The 25,158-nt window shown below is 43.6% G+C and overlaps 1 protein-coding gene across 2 annotated transcripts in view; it reads right to left on the bottom strand.

Annotated features, from left to right (window-relative positions):
* Positions 1-25,158, bottom strand: part of LOC311136459 (neural cell adhesion molecule 1-like) — a 339,193-nt gene that overhangs the window by 75,210 nt on the left and 238,825 nt on the right. For both annotated transcript variants that reach the window (XM_084170595.1, XM_084170594.1), the window contains exons 4-8: positions 19,422-19,565; positions 18,115-18,252; positions 14,668-14,785; positions 13,566-13,726; positions 13,271-13,413 (exon numbers count right to left, since the gene is read on the bottom strand). In XM_084170595.1, coding sequence (XP_084026721.1) covers positions 13,271-13,413; positions 13,566-13,726; positions 14,668-14,785; positions 18,115-18,252; positions 19,422-19,565 — 704 coding nt within the window. The remainder of the gene's footprint in view (positions 1-13,270; positions 13,414-13,565; positions 13,727-14,667; positions 14,786-18,114; positions 18,253-19,421; positions 19,566-25,158) is intronic.

The following is a 25,158-nucleotide window of genomic DNA, read 5'->3' as shown; positions in this document are numbered from 1 at the left end:
GAAAGAATGAATGGGGCCATGTATCGTGAGATTTTGAGTGAAAACCTCCTTCCATCAGCAAGGGCATTGAAGATGAAACGTGGCTGGGTCTTTCAGCATGACAATGATCCCAAACACACGGGCCCGGGCAACGAAGGAGTGGCTTCGTAAGAAGCATTTCAAGGTCCTGGAGTAGCCTAGCCAGTCTCCAGATCTCAACCCCATAGAAAATCTTTGGAGGGAGTTGAAAGTCTGTGTTGCCCAGCGACAGCCCCAAAACATCACTGCTCTAGAGGAGATCTGCATGGAGGAATGGGCCAAAATACCAGCAACAGTGTGTGAAAACCTTGTGAAGACTTACAGAAAACGTTTGACCTGTGTCATTGCCAACAAAGGGTATATAACAAAGTATTGAGAAACTTTTGTTATTGACCAAATACTTATTTTCCACCATCATTTGCAAATAAATTCATAAAAAATCCTACAATGTGATTTTCTGGATTTTTTTTCTAATTTTGTCTGTCATAGTTGACGTGTACCTATGATGAAATTCACAGGCCTCTCTCATCTTTTTAAGTGGGAGAACTTGCACAATTGGTGGCTGACTAAATACTTTTTTTCCCCACTGTAGGTGCAATTGTCCTGGACTATGACCAGTAGTGACGGAATGCAGTTCATGCCGCATACCATGCCTCAGATGAGGCGCACGCGCACGTAAGAATAGGAGGACCGGGATCTCCGGAGACTCCAGCGCATAGGGAAGAGGCTCCAGCGTATCACGGATGCGGTCATCGAGGAGGAACTGCGGGCAAAATGATCACAAGAACGGTGAGCAAAAATCCCAGAACCACACGGGGGGACCTAGTGAATGACCTGCAGAGAGCTGGGACCAAAGTAACAAAGCCTACCATCAGTAACACACTACGCCGCCAGGGACTCAAATCCTGCAGTGCCAGACGTGTCCCCCTGCTTAAGCCAGTACATGTCCAGGCCCGTCTGAAGTTTGCTAGAGTGCATTTGGATGATCCAGAAGAGGATTGGGAGAATGTCATATAGTCAGATGAAACCAAAATATAACTTTTTGGTAAAAACTCAACTCGTCGTGTTTGGAGGACAAAGTGAGTGAAAACCCCCACCAGCTCCCAAGCCAGTTACCCGGCCTGTCAAACGGCCACCATCGGAGCCTGAGCAGGTCCAGCAGCCAGCTCCGCTCCAACATGCACCCCAGCCGGTGCCACCACGAGCAGCACCTGAGCCAGAAAAGCTGTTGTCAGTGCTGCAGCCTGCCCTACGACCAACAGAGCTCCAGCGAACCGAGACGTCGCCAGAGCTGCAGCCATACCAGCAAGCCCCAGCTCTCCAGCTTTCTCCACCTCTGCCTGCAGACTGCCAGCCAGACCTGCAGCCACCAGTGCGCCTGAGCCAGCACCCCAACTGACACTCCAATTAGTGTCACTCCTGGACCAGCCAACACCGGACTCAACTCCGGTGCTGGTCCCTACACTGCCTTCAGCCCTTGCAGACCTACTTGGCCTTGGCATGACGCTCAAGCCGACTCTCCAACCAGTCCCACTCAGTGCCTCAGGTTCCAGCAGCAGATGAGCTTTCAGTGTCTCTCCTCGACCTGCCAGCATCGGGACTGACCACAGTTCTGGTCCCGATGTCCACTGCCATCCTGGAGGACCAGTCCAGCCCCGACCTGGGCCCATCGCCAGACCGAGCACCAGCCCTGGGTCCGATGTCCGGCCCTGTCCTGGACCCACCGGCCGACTCAGTTCCAGTGCTGGGTCTGCCAACCACTCCTGTCCCGGGCCCAATGCCATCGGCTGATCCAACGCCAGCCATGGAACCACCGACTGGACCAGATCCGGGACTGCCTCCGGTTCCGGACATGGATGCACATCCAGCCCCCGTAGGAGAGCCTCCACCTAACCAGCACTCTCGCCCTATTCAGGCCAAGGATGCCTGGCCCAACTCATGGGATGGCCTCCTCCACCAGTCTGTGCACCTCCAGCAGCACGGGCATGGACCGCCCTGACCCCTGCTTGACAGCCCAGCCTCACAGACACGGTGAGCACCATGTCCCTCACTGCCCGCTGCATCCATGCCATGGAAGGGGTGGCGACATGGGGCGGCGGGACTTCCGCCTCTGCCAGTGCCCTACAACCACTGGCCTTCATGGGGCGGCAACTGGGGACAAACAGCCGTGCCCGCGCAAGAGGGTTTTACTGAGGCAAAATATACTACATACATTTTAGGGCGGCTGTATAAAACCCTTACATTTGCCCATGAGTACTTCTCAGAACACTCTCTCAAACCCTCTCTCTGGCCCTGGGATTTAAAGATAAACTGTGATTTCTTACAGCTGAGGTAGGCTACCAACCCCCGACCTCAGCCCGAGACTCCGCCCCTGAACTCTTTAGTTGTTTCCAGGAGGGCAGGCTGTCCTCCACCTCCACTCACATCTGGACCCTTTCCACATGGATTTTCAATTCAATCTCTTTTTGACAGCACCCTGTTTGCTTTAAACAAAATGTTCCATACATGTTTGCCCATGGAAGAAGTGGTCAGAAAGTGACTTTTTGGAACTGAATGCCAAAACATTCAGGAGTTAAAGGTGCAACTGGGAAACGTCCAATGCAGGCCAGCACCGGAGTTGAGTTGTCACCTTAGTTTGCTACATAACTTCTGAGTGATAGGAAACACTGTGCACACACGGTCAAATCAAATCAAGTTTTGAGGGCACTATGGTGTTGAACGCTGAGCTGTAGTCAATGAATATCATTCTCACGTAGGTGTTCCTTTTGTCCAGGTGGGAAAGGGCAGTGTGGAGTGCAATAGAGATTGCATCATCTGAGGATCTGTTGGGGCGGTATGCAAATTCCCCAATATCTCTGTCTTTTCTTCATGCGAATGATGGGGATTTGGGCCTTGTCGGGTGTCTGAAGTAAATCCTTCGCGTCCGACTCGTTAAAGAAAAAATCTTTGTCCAGTACAAGGTGAGTAATCGCTGTCCTGATATCCAGAAGCTATTTTCGGTCATAAGAGACGGTGGCAGAAACATTATGTACAAAATAATAACGCGAAAAAACACACACAATAGCACAATTGGTTAGGAGCCCGTAAAACGGCAGCCATCTCCTCCGGTGCCATTCTCTATGACAACTAGCGTAGCCATGTCCGCAAATGACTGATGTCTGAACACACACAAATACGATTTGGTCACCTGTAACTTGCTGTTTGGACAGTCAGTACTCCAAAACAGATTTGAAAAACAAAACTGGTTTGATCATTAAGGCCTAGTGTGAACAACGCTTAAGTCGTTCAAAAAATATAATTCCAAGAGTCCGTTTCTTGTTTTTTTGCCTTGGAATTCAGGGCTTCCGTAAATGTAAATGATCTAAAAACAAGTAAACAGATTTTTTTCATATACTTATATGTTGTAGCTTAGACCCTATTTCACATCAACTGAGGTTTTTGTTTTGTGCCCGCCATCGGTTGAGACAAAAAATGCTTTTGAATACAGGGTGGGTGTCATTTCATTCATAGATATAGAATTCATAAAATTGACCTATCCCTTCAGACCAGTGGCGGCTCCTGAAAAAATTCTCAGGAGGGGCAATTTTTCTGATGATTTAGGTGACCTACACACATTTTAAAAAAGATATGTCCAGCAACAACATGAAGACAGGGGCAGCATATAAGTCAATACCAGAAGCATTTATTGACTGATCTGGGGAGATGGATTCCAGTTTCTGTGACAGATTATAAATAATCTCTGATGCCTTTGTTATATTAGCTTTTGGTTGAATGTACTGTCGTAGTAAATATATAATGTTATAGCTTGGTCTGACTAAAATCTTGTGCATGACCCATTTTGTGTTGGGCGTTTGTTTTCAATCAATGCTGTTCCTATCCTATAACAATGGACAAAAGAGTCCTATCTTGTCAGCCTTGTCAGCAGGTGGCCAAGGACAACACCCACGCCATAGGTCTCTCAGTTCTTCCAACTCACGAGTTCTTGCTCTGAGGACACACACACACACACACACACACACACACATCATCACTGATAACACACACACACACACACACATCATCACTGTTAAACACACACACACACACACACAAAAATCCCCTCTCTTTAGGCTGAACATTTGAAGACAGAGAACCCGACTCAGAGCCAATGCAACAGTGGAGGGGACCTCGCCCAACTCATCAGGACCAATCAGAAGATCAGAACTACTAGATTCAACCTACATCATTTATTGTATAAAATGTCTGCACACAATGTTTTCGGGGCTCTCTTCAGATAGCTCCCTAAGAGTTTGACGAACGAGTCCGTGCACGCGATTCCAGATATCTTTACCTCTGAATAAACTGCCTTTATTATACCATATCCACCCTGTCCAAAGTCTCTACTTGGTCTCAGTTCTCCAGTAAACTTGTGATTATCAACAGTACACAACGGTAACAAACAATTGGGGGAACTCACGGGGCAGATAGTAAGGTCGCAGTGACACAGAAAGCAGTTCAATGTCGGGGGTACAGAGTCGCTCTCTTACCAGGATCGATTTTCCCTGTGACTGTCTCTGTCATCCAGCCAAGTCTCCCAGCTGTATTGGATTCCGCTGCCAGCAGCGTTTTCATTATTTAGTCCGTTCGTAGCGGGTATGTACACGATCAACAAGATCAGTCCAAAACCCACCACTGGAAATCCATGGTTGGCAGAATGTTTGTAAACTAAGTGTACAAATTAAAAACATAAAATAACGCCACTAAGTGTACAAATTAAAAACATAAGATAACGCCACACTGCAGGTCGCAACAGAGACGCTGCTAGCCGCTATTTTCTTAGTTACGTTCATGGTTACGTCACGTATGACGAAAGCGCGTAAGTGCAAGCCCTCAGAAACACATAGAGATTGTATTGAAAGCTTTGAAATTTGAAAAAAATAGATTTTACATCAGAGTCTATGACAGACTTCTGGGCGATTTTCAACTTGACTGAAATCGCCCCAAAAACGGGCGGGGCCATTTGAAGCACGACTTTAGCCTGATTTGACATTTAGTGGCAGTCAGATCAGATTAGAACACTGATATGATAACTACTGTTGCCGTGATATAATTGATTAGAAAAAAAATCCCTTCCTTTTCCCGTTTGGCAGTGCGTCGCCCATATCGCCCTATTGAACACACCGCCCCTGCTTCAGACACTGCAATTTAGCTGGTACAACATTGACATTTAGATTTAATTGTGGTACCATTTGAAAGTTGACATTTATATTGTATTCCTAGCCAAAACATGACACCCCCCTGTATTCAAGAGCATGTTGTGAGTCAACCGACGGCGGACACAAAAAAATCAGAGTTTAAGCGTTTTTAGATAATTGCCCTTAAAATTAAAATGTTTATATACAGTACCAGTCAAAAGTTTGGACACACCTACTCATTCAAGGGTTTTTCTTTATTTTTACATTGTAGAATAATAGTGAAGACATCAAAACTATGAAATCATAAAAAGTGTTAAACAAAACAAAATATATTTGAGATTTGAGATTCTTCAAATAGCCACCCTTTGCCTTGATGACAGATTTGCACACTCTTGGCATTCTCTCAACCAGCTTCACCTGGAATGCTTTTCCAAAAGTCTTGAAGGAGTTCCCACATATGGTTAGCACTTGTTGGCTGCTTTTCCTTCACCCTGCCGTCCGACTAATCCCAAACCATCTCAATTTGGTTGAGGTCGGGGGATTGTGGAGGCAGCACTCCATCACTCTCCTTCTTGGTCAAATAGCCCTTACACAGCCTGGAGGTGTGTTGGGTCATTGTCCTGTTGAAAAACAAATGATAGTCCCACTAAGCCCAAACCAGATGGGATGGTGTATCGCTGCAGAATGCTGTGGTAGCCATGCTGGTTAAGTGTGCCTTGAATTCTAAATAAATCACAGTGTCACCAGCAAAGCACCCCCACACCATAACACCTTTTCCTCCATGCTTTTTGGTGGGAACTACACATGCGGATATCATCCATTCACCCACACCGCGTCTCACAAAGACACGGCGGTTGGAACCAAAAATCTCAAATTTGGACTCCAGACCAAAGGACACATTTCTACCGGTCTAATATCCATTGCTCGTGTTTCTTGGCCCAAACAGGTCTCTCCTTCTTATTGGTGTCCTTTAGTAATGGTTTCTTTGCAGCAATTCGACCATAAAGGCCTGATTCACACAGTCCCCTCTGAACAGTTGATGTTGAGATGTGTCTGTGACTTGAACTCTGTGAAGCAGTTATTTGGGCTGCAATTTCTGAGGCTGGTAACTCTAATGAACTTATCCTCTGCAGCAGAGTTAACTCTGGGTTTTCCATTCCTGTGGTGGTCCTCATGAGAGCCAGTTTCATCATAGCGCTTGATGGTTTTTGCGACTGCACTTCAAGAAACTTTCAATGTTCTTGAAATTTTCCGTATTGACTGACCTTCATGTCTTAAAGTAATGATGGACTGTCGTTTCTCTTTGCTTATTTGGGCTGTTCTTGCCATAATATGGACTTGGTCTTTTACCAAATAGGGTTATCTTTTGTATACCTTGTCACAACACAACTGATTGGCTCAAACGCATTAAGGAAAGAAATTCCACAAATTAACTTTTAAGAAGGCACACCTGTTATTTGAAATGCATTCCAGGTGACTATCTCATGAAGCTGGTTGAGAGAATGCCAAGAGTGTGCAAAGCTGTCATCAAGGCAAAAGGGTGGCTATTTGAAGAATCTCAAATATAAAATATATTTAGATTTTTTTAACAGTCTTTTGGTTACTACATGATTCACTATTATTCTACAATGTAAAAAATAGTAAAAATAAAGAAAATCCCTTGAATGAGTAGATGTGTCCAAACTTTTGACTGGTAGTGTATATTAAAAAAATGTATCCAGAAATTATAAAATAGTTTGACAACCCTGTTTGTAAACTTTTAAATTATATAAATCTCAACAGTTTATATTTTCCAGTGATGAAGACATAGATGTGGGGTATACAAAATGGGTCAACTTTTAGCACCTTTATCTCTTGAATGTTTAGGCATTCAGGTCCAAAAAGTCACTTTCTGAGCACTTCTACAATGGGAAAATATGTATGGAAGGTTTCATTCAAACCAAATTGGGTGCTTTCAAAAAGTGACTGAATTCAAATGGATTTACCCTATACACTTCCTCTAGTCCTTTTCTCTTATGTGTGTGTGTATGATTACGTGTGTGTCAATAAAGTGTGAATTGTATCCCTGTTTCCTACTGTTAATTTATGTCCTCTAACCGGTGCGCAGGGACAGTTGTACCTATATCTAAACCGGCACCGCTATCTGAGTCCACCACCAGTTGGTGATGCTATTTTTCAAAGATAAATAGTAAGACTTGTCTTGAAAGCCCTATTATATACAATCATAATATATATAGTTTTCTCTGTGGATAAACATGCTTCAAGATTCTGTACAAGAAGTAGAGGGCTAGTTTTCCAAGTGTTATTCAAGGGACAATTACTGACATACGGTGTGGTGAATCAGCCAGTCCCCTTATACCTATTACTTTTCTTAAATGACTCAGTCAGAATCGAACACTAACAGATGGCTTTAGAAAAGCCAACAACACCATCAGAATGCAGCAATAAGAGCACAACAATAGGCTTGAAATTAGGTTATTTGCCTTACTCTAAACACAGATCAGCGATAATGCCTTTGATTCTGACATCCTTGCATGATAGGAATATACCCAGAGGTGGGCTATTCATATACAGTATAGATGCTGGTGTGTAATGTATCATATCATTCTGCTGAGCACGTTAAGCTTTGATCGGCAGTTGGAGTCTAACTGCAAAAGTATTATTCATTATTAAGGACATAAAAGGAGAACAGGAGCATAATGCTGGGGGTGACAGAGATTCATAACTATATGTAGACACACAATCTGGAACTGAATCTGCCCTTTGAAGAAAATGCTAATGCTGTTCTGTGTCCTTACGAAAAAACATTGTCTTATTCACAAAGTTTTTTAGAAATACCTTGACTTGTCAAGTGCATCGGGTGTCCATTTAAACATCCAAGAGTTTGAGGTTATGAGGTACAAACCAAACTATGACATGCAAAATAAGGTTTGCGTCGGACACACTAGAGAATGAAAAAAAATGAAAAAATACTACTTTCCACTGAGTCCACTTGCATATAAAACCTATTTCCTCTCTCTATAAAATGCCTTCTGCCTCAATCCTTCCATGGCCCACATAGCCCCCTTATGAAGTGCTAATGATTACTAAGAGTGCTGTTAGCAACACAGAGAGGAACTGCAAAGGTGCAAAGAGGCTAAAGTAATTGCAGGGGGATTTGGTAAGACTTTGTTCTAGTAAGAGAGAGATCGACAGAGAAAAAAGAGCAAAGCAGACGAATAGTGTGAAAGTGAGATTAAAAGTGACCGTGTAGAGTGGGTAAATAGTTTCTCACCATGACTGAATATTGATAAGAGCTGTTAGCAGTTGTCGATGGATATTGCTTGACTGTGTTTGGATGAGAAAACATGAAAGGATGGAAAGCAATTTCTGCGGAATTGCTAATTACCTTAAATATGCTTTGAGATGCACCTGCACCTGGGGATTAGCGATCACTGCTACATTTCTTTCATTGTTTGAATAAAGCAATGACTTGGAATGGCTGGTTGGAAAGGGAAATGACAGCATTCCGGTGGAACGACAGATAGGACCATGCCCTGAAACGCGTGCCTCAAAATTAACACTGGTTCAGACGTGGTGGTGAAAATACTTTCTTTGTGTGGGGCAAAGACAAATCAAAAGCTTGGTTTTCATACCCAAAATGTGAACTGCACCACAAGAGGTGGGGTGGGGGGGGGGGGGGATTTGAGTGCAATCTATGTATTCACAGTGACTATGCAAACAGCATCATCAAACTACCGAACCCTGATAAGATCAGAAGTTAAGGGGTCAAAAAGTTACAGGAAAATTTGAGTGGATGACCGGATTTGCATTTGTTTGATTCAATCAGGATTTTTTCAATAAAATCTGGGTGGATATACTGTACAGTTTATAATCACAACAACCCAACATACACTACCGTTCAAAAGTTTGGGGTCACTTAGAAATGTCCTTGTTTTCGAAAGAAAAGCAATTGGCTCTAACCAGAATAGAAAGAGGAGTGGGAGGCCCCGGTGCACAACTGAGCAAGAGGACAAATACATTAGTGTGTCGAGTTTGAGAAACAGACGCTTCACAGGTCCTCAACTGGTAGCTTCATTAAATAGTACCCGCAAAACACCAGTCTCAACGTCAACAGTGAAGAGGCGATAATGGGCCTTTACATACACCTTAGCCAAATACATTTAAACTCAGTTTTTCACAATTCCTGACATTTAATCCTAGTAAAAATTCCCTGTTTTAGGTCAGTTAGGATCACCACTTTATTTGAAGAATGTGAAATGTCAGAATAATAGTAGAGAGAATGATTTATTTCAGCTTTTATTTATTTCACCACATTCCCAGTGGGTCAGCAGTTTACATACACTCAATTAGTATTTGGTAGCATTGCCTTTAAATTGTTTAACTTGGGTCAAACGTTTCGGGTAGCCTTCCACAAGATTCCCACAATAAGTTGGGTGAATTTTGGCCCATTCCTCCTGACACAGCTGGTGTAACTGAGTCAGGTTTGTAGGCCTCCTTGCTCGCACACGCCTTTTCAGTTCTGCCCACACATTTTCTATAGGATTGAGGTCAGGGCTTTGTTATGGCCACTCCAATACCTTGACTTTGTTGTCCTTAAGCCATTTTGCCACAACTTTGGAAGTATGCTTGGGGTCATTGTCCATTTGGAAGACCCATTTGCGACCAAGCTTTAACTTCCTGACTGATGTCTTGAGATGTTGCTTCAATATATCCACATCATTTTCCTTCCTCATGATGCCATCTATTTTGTGAAGTGCACCAGTCCCTCCTGCAGCAAAGCAACCCCACAGCATGATGCTGCCACCCCCGTGCTTCACGGTTGGGAGGGTGTTCTTCGGCTTGCAAGCAACCCCCTTTTTCCTCCAAACATAATGATGGTCATTATGGCCAAACAGTTATATTTTTGTTTAATCAGACCAGAGGACATTTCTACAAAAAGTACGATCTTTGTCCCCATGTGCAGTTGCAAACCATAGTCTGGCTTTTTTATGGCGGTTTTGGAGCAGTGGCTTCTTCCTTGCTGAGCGGCCTTTCAGGTTATGTCGATATAGGACTCGTTTTTACTGTGGATATAGATACTTTTGTACCTGTTCCCTCCAGCATCTTCACAAGGTCCTTTGCTGTTGTTCTGGGATTTATTTGCACTTTTCGCACCAAAGTACGTTCATCTCTAGGAGACAGAACACATCTTCTTCCTGAGCCGTTTGACGGCTGCGTGGTCCCATGGTGTTTATACTTGCGTACTATTGTTTGTACAGATAAACGTGGTACCTTCAGGCGTTTGGAAATTGCTCCCAAGGATGAACCAGACTTGTGGAGGTATACAATTGTTTTTCTGAGGTCTTGGCTGATTTCTTTTGATTTTCCCATGATGTCAAGCAAAGAGGCACTGAGTTTGAAGGTAGGCCTTGAAATACATCCACAGGTACACTTCCAATTGACTCAAATGAGTCAAAGCCATGACATCATTTTCTGAAATTTTCCAAGCTGTTTAAAGGCACAGTCAACTTAGTGTATGTAAACTTCTGACCCACTGGAATTGTGATACAGTGAATTATAAGTGAAAGTGTAAACAATTGTTGGAAAAATTACTTGTGTCATGCACAAAGTAGATGTCCTAACTGACTTGCCAAAACGAAACTTTTTATACTTTTCTATATTTTTTATTTTGTTAGCATGAAAATTGAGGAATGGTTGAAAAACGACCTCGCCTTCTGGATGATAGAGGGGTGAACAGGGCAGTGGCTCAGGTGGTTGATGTCCTTGATGTCTTTTTGGCCTTCCTGTGACATCGGGTGCTGTAGGTGTCCTGGATGGTGGGTAGTTTGCCCCGGTAATGCGTTCGGCAGACCGCACCACCCTCTGGAGAGCCCTGCGGTTGCGGGCGGTGCAGTTGCCGTATCAGGCGGTGATACAGGCCGACAGGATGCTCTCAATTGTGCATCTATTAAAGTTTGTGAGGGTTTTAGGTGCCAAGCCAAATTTCTTCAGCCTCCTGAGGTTGAAGAGGCTCTGTTGCACCTTCTTCACCACACTGTCTGCGTGGGTGGACCATTTCAGTTTGTCAGTGATGTGTACGCCATGGAACTTGAAGCTTTCCACCTTCTCCACTGCGGTCCTGTCGATGTGGATAGGGGGGTGCACCCTCTGCTATTTCATGAAGTCCACGATCATCTCCTTTGTTTTGTTGACGTTGAGTGAGAGGTTATTTTCCTGGCACCACACTCCCAGAGCACTCACCTCCTCCCTGTATGCTGTCTCGTCATTGTTGGTAATCAAGCCTACTACTGTTGGGTCTTGATGCAAACTTGATGATTGAGTTGGAGGCGTGCTTGGCCACGCAGTCATGGTTGAACAGGGAGTACAAGAGGGGGCTGAACACACACCCTTGTGGGGCCCCAGTGTTGAGGATCAGCGAAGTGGAGATGTTGTTTCCAACCTTCACCACCTGGGGGCGGCCCGTCAGGAAGTCCAGGACCCAGTTGCACAGGGCGGGGTTCAGACCCAGGGCCTCAAGCTTAATGTTGAGCTTGGAGGGTACTATGGTGTTGAATGCTGAGCTATAGTCAATGAACAGCATTCTTACATAGGTATTCCTCTTGTCCAGATGGGATAGGGTAGTCTGCAGTGTGATGGCAATTGCATCGTCTGTGGCTCTATTGGGGCGGTAAGCAAATTGAAGTCGGTCTAGGGTGACAGGTAACGTAGAGGTGATATGATCCTTGACTATTCTGTCAAAGCACTTTATGATGACAGAGGTGAGTGCTACGGGGCGATAGTCATTTAGTTCAGTTACCTTTGCTTTCTTGGGTACAGGAACAATGGTGGCCATCTTGAACCATGTGGGGACAGCAGACTGGGATAGGCAGAGATTTAATATGTCCGTAAACACACCAGCCAGCTGGTCTGCGCATGCTCTGAGGACACGGCTAGGGATGCTGTCTGGGCCGGCAGCCTTGCGGGGGTTGACATGCTTAAATGTCTTACTCACGTCGGCCACAAAGAAGGAGAGCCCACAGTCCTTGGTAGTGGGCCGCGTCGGTGGCACTGTGTTATCCTCAAAGCGGGTGAAGAAGGTGTGTATCTTGTGGCTGGTTTTCTTTTTGTAGTCCGTGATTGTCTGTAGACCCTGTCACATACGTCTCGTGTCTGAGCCGTTGAATTGTGACTCCACTTTGTCTCTATACTGATGTTTTGCCAGTTTAATTGCCTTGCGGAGTGAGTAGCTACACTGTTTGTATTCTGCCATATTCCCAGTCACCTTGCCATGGTTAAATGCGGTGGTTCGTGCTTTCAGTTTTGCGCGAATGCTGCCATCTATCCTCGGTTTCTGGTTAGGTGTCACGACTTCTGCCGAGGCTGCCTCCCCTCCTTGTTCGGGCAGGTTTCGGCGTTCATCGCCACCAGATGACTAGCTACTGCCGATCCCATTCTCATCACTCCACTTGTCATGTCTTGTCTTGTCAATCACACACACCTGGTGCTCATTCTCCTAATTAGTATGTGTATAAGTGTTCCCTCTGTTCCCCTTGTCTTTGTGAGTGATTGTTTATTGTGAGAGAGCTACTCTTCCATTTGTAGTTGCCAAGGTGGAATATTTTCCCTTGTTATAGTTTCGTTTCTACGCTGGGTTATGTGAACTAAATAAACTCTGGACTTCGGTGTTTTACCTCCTGCGCCTGACTCCTTCATTCACACCTCGTCACATTAGGGTAGGTTTTAATAGTCACAGTGGGCACAACATCTCCTATACACTTCTATTGAGTTTCATTACCTGACCATCTGAATATCATACCTGGTAAATCCTGTTTAGAGGCTCCTGTAGAAGGAGAAACCAATGCATGAAACCACCAGGACAGATTAGTACATTACTGTTGGACTTGCTCAATTGAATTTTGAAGGGCGTTTGATATAATGCCATGAATGAAATAGAGCTGTGCTCGCTTTTTAGGTTTCATATCAATATTCAGAACAGTGATTGATCGGTCGGTAGTTGGCACTCTGAATGACACACCCTATCCACCACAGCTCGGGCCCCTGGTTGCATGCCTCCCCTGGTCCCCAGACACCAGTACCTGCTCTCTCTCTGTGAAGACCCTGCTGCCAAAGCTCCAGGTGATGGTTGGGGTGGGGTCTCCGGAGGCCTCGCAGGTCAGGGTGATCTGCTCCTCCAGCTCTGATGCAGTCTGGTTGACCAGGTAGGTGATCTTAGGTTGCACTAGAGAAGGCAAAAATACAATACATTGATGGATGCCAATGGAATACATTGCTTGTATGCACACTGCTATAGTAAAACCAATAAAAACAATTCTAAAGCCCAAAAACACAACGTTCTTTTACCACAGTTAATGGGAATAATTTTGCTCTTACTAAACACATTCAAGCTGACTTCCTCCTCTTTCTCCCCAGCCTTGTTCCGGGCGATGCATGTGTAATCTCCTTCATCCACTTTCTTGACATCCTTTATTATCAGCTCCGAGCCGTCGTCGTTCAGGCCATACTTATCGTCCGATTCAAGGACAATGCTTTTACTGAGGGGGGAAAGGCAGAAACAGAATGCATATCACTGACGTCTGTCTCCACAACATGAAGGTAAAAATTGTCGTCTTAATTCTGTGAGATGATCTTTTTGGGGGCCGTATCTCAAAGTAGAGCAGCTGGTAAACAAAAGGCCTGGCTCAGAACCATAAAACCAATGTCTTTAGAGCTACCGACCAGACATCCAGGACAGAAATCATACAGACAGCTTTTTTCTTTGTTTCTCTGGCTCTGCTTTGTTAACATAGCTGCATCATGGCTGTTTTACAAAGGGACTACGTCCATAGGATGGTGGTACACTGTATGATGTTGAGGAATTTCTTCGGCACTCTTGAACGAGCACTCTCTTTGATCCGTGACATGTCTGAGCCTCCCTTGAACTCTAAATCAGATGTGCACACACTGGGTTTGGACTGCGGTCCCACATCTGTATGCTTCTAGGAGATTCAATCCTGAAGCAGCCTCTAAGGGATACCAAATGACAGGCCTGTCAACGGGCCAGGAAATAAATAACAAATGGTAGGAGCTTCTGGCCCCCCTCCTACCCCCTCCATTCACCCTGCCCCGCTTGTCTCCTTCCTCCTCTGGCGAGGCCTAGCCCTAATCGGATGAGTCTCCTCATCCTCCTATCCTTCTCATTTGTTTACACTCCAAGAGCAGCTAGAGAAGCACTACAGTAACTTTGTAGTGTTGGAATTATTCTCATACTATACTAGAGGGCCTATGCTGAGGATATATCAAACAAATGAGCTTTTGCCATCCTCAAGGTACTAGAGAAATATAATTCAATACTGTTGACCCATCCTCTTTTATAATGAGAATGTTTACCAAAAAACCCCAAAAAACTAGCCTTATTCACTTCAACCTCCCCAACTAGCCACAACAAGCCACTTTGTTTACGCTCATTAAAGACAAGGTGGTCGGTGTGACGTACCGGGCCCAGGTGACTGTGGGTTCAGGGAAGCCGTCAGCGTCACAGGCCAGCATCACAGACTGGTTGATGTCCGCCGTGGCATTCACCTCCGACTGCCTGGTGCGGATGCTAGGGAGCACTGAAACACACACAGACATGGATACAAGCATTATTCAAAGATACAGAGGTCATACGTGAGTACGAAATCAATTATACTAAGATGATACTAAGACAATAAGACATTCTAAGGGTGTTACAGTGCATTCAGAAAGTATTCAGACCCTAGACTTTTTCCACATTTTGTTACGTTACAGCCTTACTCAGAAATGGATTAAATAGTTTTTTTCCCTCATCAATCTACACACAATACCCCATAATGACAAAAAACTAAAAATATCACATTTACATATAGTGGGGAAAAAAATATTTAGTCAGCCACCCTTTGTTATATACCCTTTGTTGGCAATGACACAGGTCAAACTTTTTCTGTAAGTCTTCACAAGGTTTTCACACACTGTTGCTGGTATTTTGGCCCATTCCTCCATGCAGATCTCCTCTAGAGCAGTGATGTTTTGAGGCTGTCGCTGGGCAACACGGACTTTCAACTCCCTCAAAAGATTTTCTATGGGGTTGAGATCTGGAGACTGGCTAGGCCACTCCAGGACCTTGAAATGCTTCTTACGAAGCCACTCCTTCGTTGCCCGGGCCCGTGTGTTTGGGATCATTGTCATGCTGAAAGACCCAGCCACGTTTCATCTTCAATGCCCTTGCTGATGAAAGGAGGTTTTCACTCAAAATCTCACGATACATGGCCCCATTCATTCTTTCCTTTACACGGATCAGTCGTCCTGGTCCCTTTGCAGAAAAACAGCCCCAAAGCATGATGTTTCCACCCCCATGCTTCACAGTAGGTATGGTGTTCTTTGGATGCAACTCAGCATTCTTTGTCCTCCAAACACGACGAGTTGAGTTTTTACCAAAAAGTTCTATTTTGGTTTCATCTGACCATATGACATTCTCCCAATCCTCTTCTGGATCATCCAAATGCACTCTAGCAAACTTCATACGGGCCTGGACATGTACTGGCTAAAGCAGGGGGACACGTCTGGCACTGCAGGATTTGAGTCCCTGGCGGCGTAGTGTGTTACTGATGGTAGGCTTTGTTACTTTGGTCCCAGCTCTCTGCAGGTCATTCACTAGGTCCCCCCGTGTGGTTTGGGATTTTTGCTCACCGTTCTTGTGATCATTTTGACCCCACGGGGTGAGATCTTGCGTGGAGCCCCAGATCGAGGGAGATTATCAGTGGTCTTGTATGTCTTCCATTTCCTAATAATTGCTCCCAAAGTTGATTTATTCAAACCAAGCTGCTTACCTATTGCAGATTCAGTCTTCCCAGCCTGGTGCAGGTCTACAATTTTGTTTCTGGTGTCCTTTGACAGCTATTTGGTCTTGGCCATAGTGGAGTTTGGAGTGTGACTGTTTGAGGTTGTGGACAGGTGTCTTTTATACTGATAACAAGTTCAAACAGGTGCCATTAATACAGGTAACGAGTGGAGGACAGAGGAGCCTCTTAAAGAAGAAGTTACAGGTCTGTGAGAGCCAGAAATCTTTGCTTGTTTGTAGGTGACCAAATACTTATTTTCCACTATAATTTGCAAATAAATTCATAAAAAATCCTACAATGTGATTTTATGGTTTATTTTTCTCAATTTGTCTGTCATAGTTGACGTGTACCTATGATGAAAATTACAGGCCTCTCTCATCTTTTTAAGTGGGAGAACTTGCACAATTGGTGGCTGACTAAATACTTTTTTCCCCCACTGTAAGTATTCAGACCTTTACAAAGTACTTTGTTGAAGCACCTTTTTGCAGCTATTACAGCCTTGAGTCTTCTTGGGTATGACACTACAAGCTTGGCACACCTGAATTTGGGGAGTTTCTCCCATTCTTCTCTGCAGATCCTCTCAAGCTCTGTCAGGTTGGATGGGGAGCATCGCTGCACAGCTATTTTCAGGTCTCTCCAGAGATGTTCGATCAGGTTCAAGTCCGGGCTCTGGCTGGGCCACTCAAGGACATTCAGAGAATTATCCAGAAGCCACTCCTGCATTGTCTTGGCTGTGTGTTTAGGGTCGTTGTCCTGTTGGAAGGTGAACCTTTGCCCCAGTCTGAGGTCCTGAGCGCTCTGAAGCAGGTTTTCATCAAGGATCTCTCTGTACTTTGCTCCGTTCATCTTTCCCACGATCCTGATTAGTCTCCCAGTCCCTGCCGCTGAAATACATCCCCACAGGATGATGCTGCCACCACCATGCTTCACTGTAGGGATGGTGCCAGGTTTCCTCCAAACGTGAACCTTGGCATTCAGGCCAAAGAGTTCAATCAGATAATCATGTTTCTCATGGTCTGAGAGTCCTTGAGGTGCCTTTTGGAAAACTCCAAGCGGGCTGTCATGTGCCTTTTACTGAGGAGCAGCTTCCGTCTGGCCACTCTACCATAAAGGCCTGATTGGTGGAGTGCTGCAGAGATGGTTGTCCTTCTGGAAGGTTCTCTCATCTCCACAGAGGAACTCTGGAGCTCTGTCAGAGTGACCATCGGGTTCTTGGTCACCTCCCTGACCAAGGCCCTTCTCCCCCAATTGCTCAGTTTGGCCGGGCGGCCAGCTCTAGGAAGAGTCTTGGTGGTTCCAAAATTCTTCCATTTAAGAATGATGGAGGCCACTGTGTTCTTGGGGACCTTCAATGCTGAAAACATTTTTGGTACCCTTCCCCAGATCTGTGCCTCGACACAATCCTGTCTCTGAGCTCTACGGACAATTCCTTCGACCTCAAGGCTTGGTTTTTGCTCTGACATGCACTGTGAACTGTGGGACCATATATAGACAGGTGTGTGCCTTTCCTACTCATGTCCAATCAATTGAATTTACCACAGGTGGACTCCAATTAAGTTGTAGAAACATCTCAAGGATGATCAATGGAAACAGGATGCACCTGAGCTCAATTTCGAGTCTCATAGCAAAGGGTCTGAATATTATTATTATTATATATATTTTTTAAATGTATAAAAATCTGTTTTCGCTTTGTCATTATGGGGTATTGTGTGTCGATTGATGAGGATTTTGTATTTACTTATTCAATTTTAGAATAAGACTGTAACATAACAAAATGTGGAAAAAGTAAAGGGGTCTGAATACTTTCCGAATGCACTGTATATGCTTCTAACAAGTCTTAAAATTTATAATTAGATCATGATGCACTATACTGGCTGACTTTAAGTATGATAGGGTAAATTAATGTTTCTCTAGGCTTGATACAGGCTTGTTTTCTCTGTCGTAACTCTGTAATGGTGTTCATAATAGCACAGTATTGGATCTATAACGACACTATATTCCAAGTGTGCTCGGATACAAATCCCAGGGCGAGAGCGTAGGCGGAGTAAGAGGGGGTAGGGTGAGAGGGAGGATGTGGTACTCACCGTTGATGATGACCTTAATGATCTTCAGGTCAATCTCTCCCCTGGTCATAACACGAGCCTCACAGGTGTACGCCCCTTCATCTGTTTTCTTGATGCCTCGGATCTGGAGGTGGTTGTTGGTCAGGATCTTAAAACGAACTATGAAATACCGCAAGAAAAGAAAACAGAGAAGTGTTATTTATCATTAACAGTGGGTGGTGTAGGTTTAAGACAAGGCAACATGGGAAAAGCACACATACAGTGCGACTTCAGGAGGCATGGTCTGAGTTACAGAGGAATGCTGTAGTTCCCCCATCCCAGCAGCAATATAGCTAACAATGTAAAAATAGAGCATGAGTTATTTCTGGTAGCTGGAACTAGGAAACATAAGGAGGGGTGGAGAGAACATACCTTTTTCAAATAGGACCATATCATAAGGTACATAACTCACCACCAGAAATAGATTGATCTGTAATATTAGTGGCATAGACTCATCAAAAGAAAGCTCTACCATCCATCAACTGGAATAATGTTTATTTACATATGTTCAATGTTTATTTAGAAGTGCCATACTATTCACTGTGATATTTCTTTACATTGCTCAACAGAGCATTGCCATGGCATGGTGCTTCTAACAGCATTGTATACGTGTCTTATTCTATATCCTTTATATCTATACTGTAGTAAATGTGGTAGAACATGGTCATGTAAAAATACAGATGCTCAAAGCAACTACTACTACTACTTCTTGAATTGCGTCATCAAAGCTCTACTATGTAAATATTCTATGAACCCTCTAAGTTCAAACATCTGGCAGCCTGCGTAGAAATATTGTATGGCAACTGTGTTCTGTTAACCCTCTTCTGAAGCGGTGCCAGATGTGTATCTGGTTTACTGAATGTGTATTTGGGCAAAAGCTTTGAATTCATTAACCAGACTTTTTAAATAGCTCTCTGAGCTGTGAAACACATATTAGCATGAAAAAGACTTGTAATTTGAGCTATAAGCACATGCAGCTTTGATATGGAAAAGGTTAATTGGAGCAATGGTATTTACACAAGCAGTATGGGTTTCAATCTGGGCTACAATCTGGGTTTTCCAGTGAAAAACGCAATCCTTGTCCAGGGTCCAAGAAAACGCCACACACCAGAGCGCTGCGGTCACCCTTAGCTTCCCAGTGGTTGCAAGAGGGAGGGGTCCTCTAAGGTTAAAATAGTGCAATCCGGAGAGAAACAAAATCCTTCAGGCAGCATCCCACTCGGGGGGCTGCACGACTCAGGTAGTAGGCAACCCACACATTGGCACATCGAATTGTGTACAAGCCTTACCGTCTTTTGCAACCTGGATCTTTGAGCCTTTGTGCTTCCAGATGATGTCAGCGGGAGGCGAGCTGACGACGTCACAGATGATGTCAGCGTCATCCCCTTCATTGAACTCCTGTGGGGAAGGGGCGTTCTTGAAGGTTATCTTTTCTGTAGGGGAGAAGAATAGAAGTCCACTGTCAACTGAATTTCCTGAACCAGTCAACAAACTTAATTAACCAACATGTTCTATGGCAAGAGCTGTCTTTGTTACCCAGTCTTTGCATTGGAAATTATTTTAAAAGAGCGCTAACTGTAGTGGCATTCCATCTGTTCAAAAATAATATACTTCATACTATACAGTTAGTATAGTTGTATATGCTGGTTCTCTAAATGAAGATACATTGTTGGATACCATTACAATGATACTAGGGCAAAGATACAATCAACAATACAGTATATTATTTTTCCAAGACCCGCTCACCACTCCAAATCAGGCTCAGGTAATCCCAAGAATAAATGATCAGCATTATCATCATACTGCAGGCCCGCAACAGGTAACCCTCATTGACTCTTGTTTTAATCCACGTCCTCGCTCGACGCATAGACCCAATGGTTCAGTTCTAAACAATCTTGTACCTATACCAATTCAAACCAATCCTATGGAATTTTCAAATAAGGGGTTACCTACTGCTCATAGCATGCTTGTAAATCCCGCAGCTGCGGTCTTGGATTTGTTCATGTAAATGCAAGAAGTTTGATTTCAAAGGTGGAATTTATTGAAATTCTGGCTTCTCAATCCAACGTGGACATTCTGGTAATTTCTGAAACTTGCTGATGTGTCTCTGTCTGGTTATAATGTTTACAGATCAGATAGAATTGGCAGAGCTGCGGGTGTTGCATATTTACAAAAGACCATTTTTATGTTTCTGTATCTCTTGCTACCTCTGTCCCTAACGTTTTGATTGTCTCGTTCTTAATGTGGGCCTTGGTCATAATAACCAGCTGACACTAGTAGGAGTGTATCGCCCTCCCTCTGCTACCTCATGTGCTCTTAACAATGTATCTGAATTGCTACAGTTGAAGTCAGAAGTTTACATACACCTTAGCCAAATACATTTAAACTCCGTTGTTCACAATTCCTGACATTTAATCATAGTAAAAATTCCCTGTTTTAGGATCACCACTTTATTTTAAGAATGTGAAATGTCAGAATAACAGTAGAGAGAATTATTTATTTCAGCTTTTATTTATTTCATCACATTCCCAGTGGGTCAGAAGTTTACATACACTCAATTAGTATTTGGTAGCATTGCCTTTAAATTGTTTAACTTGGGTCAAATGTTTTGGGAAGCCTTCCACAAGCTTCCCACAATAAGTTGGGTGAATTTTGGCCCATTCCTCCTGACAGAGCTGGTGTAACTGAGTCAGGTTTGTAGGCCTCCTTGCTCGCACACGCTTTTTCAGTTCTGACCACAAATGTTCTATAGGATTGAGGTCAGGGCTTTGTGATGGCCACTCCAATACCTTGACTTTGTTGTCCTTAAGCAATTTTGCCACAACTTTGGAAGTATGCTTGGGGTCATTGTCCATTTGGAAGACCCATTTGCGACCAAGCTTTAACTTCCTGACTGATGTCTTGAGATGTTGCTTCAATATATCCACATACATTTCCTTCCTCATGATGCCATCTATTTTGTGAAGTGCACCAGTCCCTCCTGCAGCAAAGCACCCCCACAGCATGATGCTGCCACCCCCGTGCTTCACGGTTGGGATGGTGTTCTTCGGCTTGCAAGCAACACCCTTTTTCCTCCAAACATAACGATGGTCATTATGGCCAAACAGTTCTATTTTTGTTTCATCAGACCAGAGGACATTTCTTCAAAAAGTACGATCTTTGTCCCCATGTGCAGTTGCAAACCGTAGTCTGGTTTTTTTATGGCGGTTTTGGAGCAGTGGATTCTTCCTTGCTGAGCGGCCTTTCAGGTTAAGTCGATATAGGACTCGTTTTACTGTGGATATAGATACTTTTGTACTTGTTTCCTCCAGCATCTTCACAAGGTCCTTTGCTGTTGTTCTGGGATTGATTTACACTTTTCGCACCAAAGTACGTTCATTTCCAGGAGACAGAACGCGTCTCCTTCCTGAGCAGTATGACGGCTGCGTGGTCCCATGGTGTTTATACTTGCGTACTATTGTTTGTACAGATGAACGTGGTATCTTCAGGCGTTTGGAAATTGCTCCCAAGGATGAACCAGACTTGTACCATTTTTTTTGAGGTCTTGGCTGATTTCTTTTGATTTTCCCAAGATGTCAAGCAAAGAGGCACTGAGTTTGAAGGTAGGCCTTGAACTACATCCACAGGCACACCACCAATTGACTCAAATTATGTCAATTAGCGTATCAGAAGCTTCTAAAGCATGACATTTTCTGGGATTTTCCAAGCTGTTTAAAGGCACAGTCAACTTAGTGTATGTAAACTTCTTACCCACTGGAATTGTGATACAGTGAATTATAAGTGAAATAATCTGTCTGTAAACAATTGTTGGAAAAATTACTTGTTATTTGTGTCATGCACAAAGTAGATGTCCTAACCGACTTCCCAAAACCATAGTTTGTTAACAAGACATTTGTGGAGTGGTTGAAAAACGAGTTTTAATGACTCCAACCTAAGTGTATGTAAACTTCCGACTTCAATTGTATCTAAGTGTAGTAAATCTGAACTATTAATTATGGGCGATTTTAATATTGATTAGAAGACACCAGGGTCAGATACGCTGAAAGATATTTGCTCTGAGCTTAGCCTGTCTCAGCTGATAACTGAGCCTACACGTCCGAATCCTAAAGATCCATTGAAATCTACCCTGATTGATCTATTTTGACAAATACTCCAGATAAATATGTTGCTAGTGAGGTTTTCCCACTGTATTTTAGTGACCATTGCCCAGTTGTCTGTGTCAGAGATGTGAAAATGCATAAATCTAAGCCTTATGTCATCACCAAGAGGAACTTTAAAAACTTTAGTGAACAAGCTTTTTTTACATTATCTTTATTTTAATGACCTTGACCTTGTATCTCAGCTATACCTGAACCTGATTTAGCTTTAAGCATTTTTGCAAATGTGTTCATTACTATTACAGTGAGGGAAAAAAGTATTTTATTCCCTGCTGATTTTGTACGTTTGCCCAATGACAAAGAAATGATCAGTCTATAATTTTAATGGTAGGTTTATTTGTACAGTGAGAGACAGAATAACAAAAAAAAATCCAGAAAAACGCATGTAAAAAATGTTATACATTGATTTGCATTTTAATGAGGGAAATAAGTATTTGACCCCACTGCAAAACATGACAGTACTTGGTGGCAAAACCCTTGATGGCAATCACAGAGGTCAGACGTTTCTTGTAGTTGGCCACCAGGTTTGCACACATCTCAGTAGGGATTTTGTTCCACTCCTCTTTGCAGATCTTCTCCAAGTCATTAAGGTTTCGAGGCTGACATTTGGCAACTCGAACCTTCAGCTCCCTCCACAGATTTTCTATGGGATTAAGGTCTGGAGACTGGCTAGGCCACTCCAGGACCTTAATGTGCTTCTTCTTGAGCCACTCCTTTGTTGCCTTGGCCGTGTATTTTGGGTCATTGTCATGCTGGAATACCCATCCACGACCCATTTTCAATGCCCTGGCTGAGGGAAGGAGGTTCTCACCCAAGATTTGACGGTACATTGCCCTGTCCATCGACCCTTTGATGCGGTGAAGTTGTCCTGTCCCCTTAGCAGAAAAACACCCCCAAAGCATAATGTTTCCACCTCCATGTTTGACGGTGGGGATGGTGTTCTTGGGGTCATAGGCAGCATTCCTCCTCCTTCAAACACAGCGAGTTGAGTTGATGCCAAAGAGCTCGATTTTGGTCTCATCTGACCACAACACTTTCACCCAGTTCTCCTCTGAATCAATCAGATGTTCATTGGCAAACTTCAGACGGCCCTGTATATGTGCTTTCTTGAGCAGGGGGACCTTGCGGGCGCTGCAGGATTTCAGTCCTTCACGGCATAGTGTGTTACCAATTGTTTTCTTGGTGACTATGGTCCCAGCTGCCTTGAGATCATTGACAAGATCCTCCCGTGTAGTTCTGGGCTGATTCTTCACCGTTCTCATGATCATTGCAACTTCACGAGGTGAGATCTTGCATGGAGCCCAAGGCCGAGGGAGATTGACAGTTATTTTTTGTTTCTTCCATTTGCGAATAATCGCACCAACTGTTGTCACCTTCTCACCACGCTGCTTGGCGATGGTCTTGTAGCCCATTCCAGCCTTGTGTAGGTCTACAATCTTGACCCTGACATCCTTGGAGAGCTCTTTGGTCTTGGCCATGGTGGAGAGTTTGGAATCTGATTGATTGATTGCTTCTGTGGACAGGTGTCTTTTATACAGGTAACAAGCTGAGATTAGGAGCACTCCCTTTAAGAGTGTGCTCCTAATCTCAGCTCGTTACCTGTATAAAAGACACCTGGGAGCCAGAAATCTTTTTGATTGAGAGGGGGTCAAATACTTATTTCCCTCATTAAAATGCAAATCAATTTATAACATTTTTGACATGCGTTTTTCTGGATTTTGTTGTTGTTATTATGTCTCTCACTGTTCAAATAAACCTACCATTAAAATTATAGATTGATCATTTATTTGTCAGTGGGCAAACGTACAAAATCAGCAGGGGATCAAATACTTTTTTCCTTCACTGTATAGATAATCATGCCCCCTTCAAAACTCAGAGTTAAAGGTAGATCGAATGCATGGTTCCTTCCTGAATTATCCAAAGTAATTCATGAGAGAAATGTTGCCTGGGTAAAGGCCAGGAACACATGCTTAGGCCCAGATTGGCAATCTTTCATGCAATTGAGGAATCAATGTGTAAGACTGATCAAGAAAAATTGTAAGGGAAACTGTCAAATTCTGAAAAACTGTCAAATCTCTAAAGGGTTGCACTTCCTCCTCTCTGCCCCAACAAATTAATTCACCCTGGCCAAATTACAGACAAAAATGCCATCATTGATGCATTTAATCATCATTTTATTTCAGCAGGCTATCTTTTTGAAAGAGCGTCTAACCCTTCTATCTCTAAGTTTTAGACGCTAAAATGAATTGTGCTGCCTTGTTTGTTGACCTGTCAAAAGCATTTGATACTGTTGATCATGCTATTTTATTAAACAAGTTGTCCTCGATTGGCCTGGGCTCTGACGCCTGCTCTTTGTTTCATGATTATCTTAGTGACAGAACTCAGGCCATCGTGATTGATGGGGTTAAGGCCAAATGTTTTGAAGTACATCAAGGTGATCTGCAGGGGTTGATACTACGACCTGTTCTTTTCACCATTTATAATCTGTACAAAAAATAATAACAAAAATCTAGATGCAGATGATACTATTATGCACACAATTGCCCCGACTGCTGACCTGGCTGTGACAAGGCTACAGTCCGATTTTTCAGTTGTGCAGGATGCCCTTACTGATTTAAAACTTGTGCTTAATACAGGCAAAACTAAATACATTTTGTTTTCAAGTTCTCGTAAGATTGTCTCAGATAGAATACATCTTCACTCATTGGATGGTTCAATAATCAAACGAGTCCCTGCATACAAATACTTTGGTATTTGGATTGACAATGATTTATCGTTTAAAAATATATGAATGAGCTTGTTAAGAAACGAAGATTTAAAGTGGGCTTTTTTTACAGAAACAGATCTTGTCTCTCTCTAGTCAGTAGGA

The sequence above is a fragment of the Coregonus lavaretus genome, assembly GCF_964263955.1.
Source record: "Coregonus lavaretus genome assembly, chromosome: 10".
Taxonomy (NCBI): domain Eukaryota; kingdom Metazoa; phylum Chordata; class Actinopteri; order Salmoniformes; family Salmonidae; genus Coregonus; species Coregonus lavaretus.
Note: the sequence above shows the minus strand (reverse complement) of the source record. Positions and strands in the feature narration are given on the sequence as shown.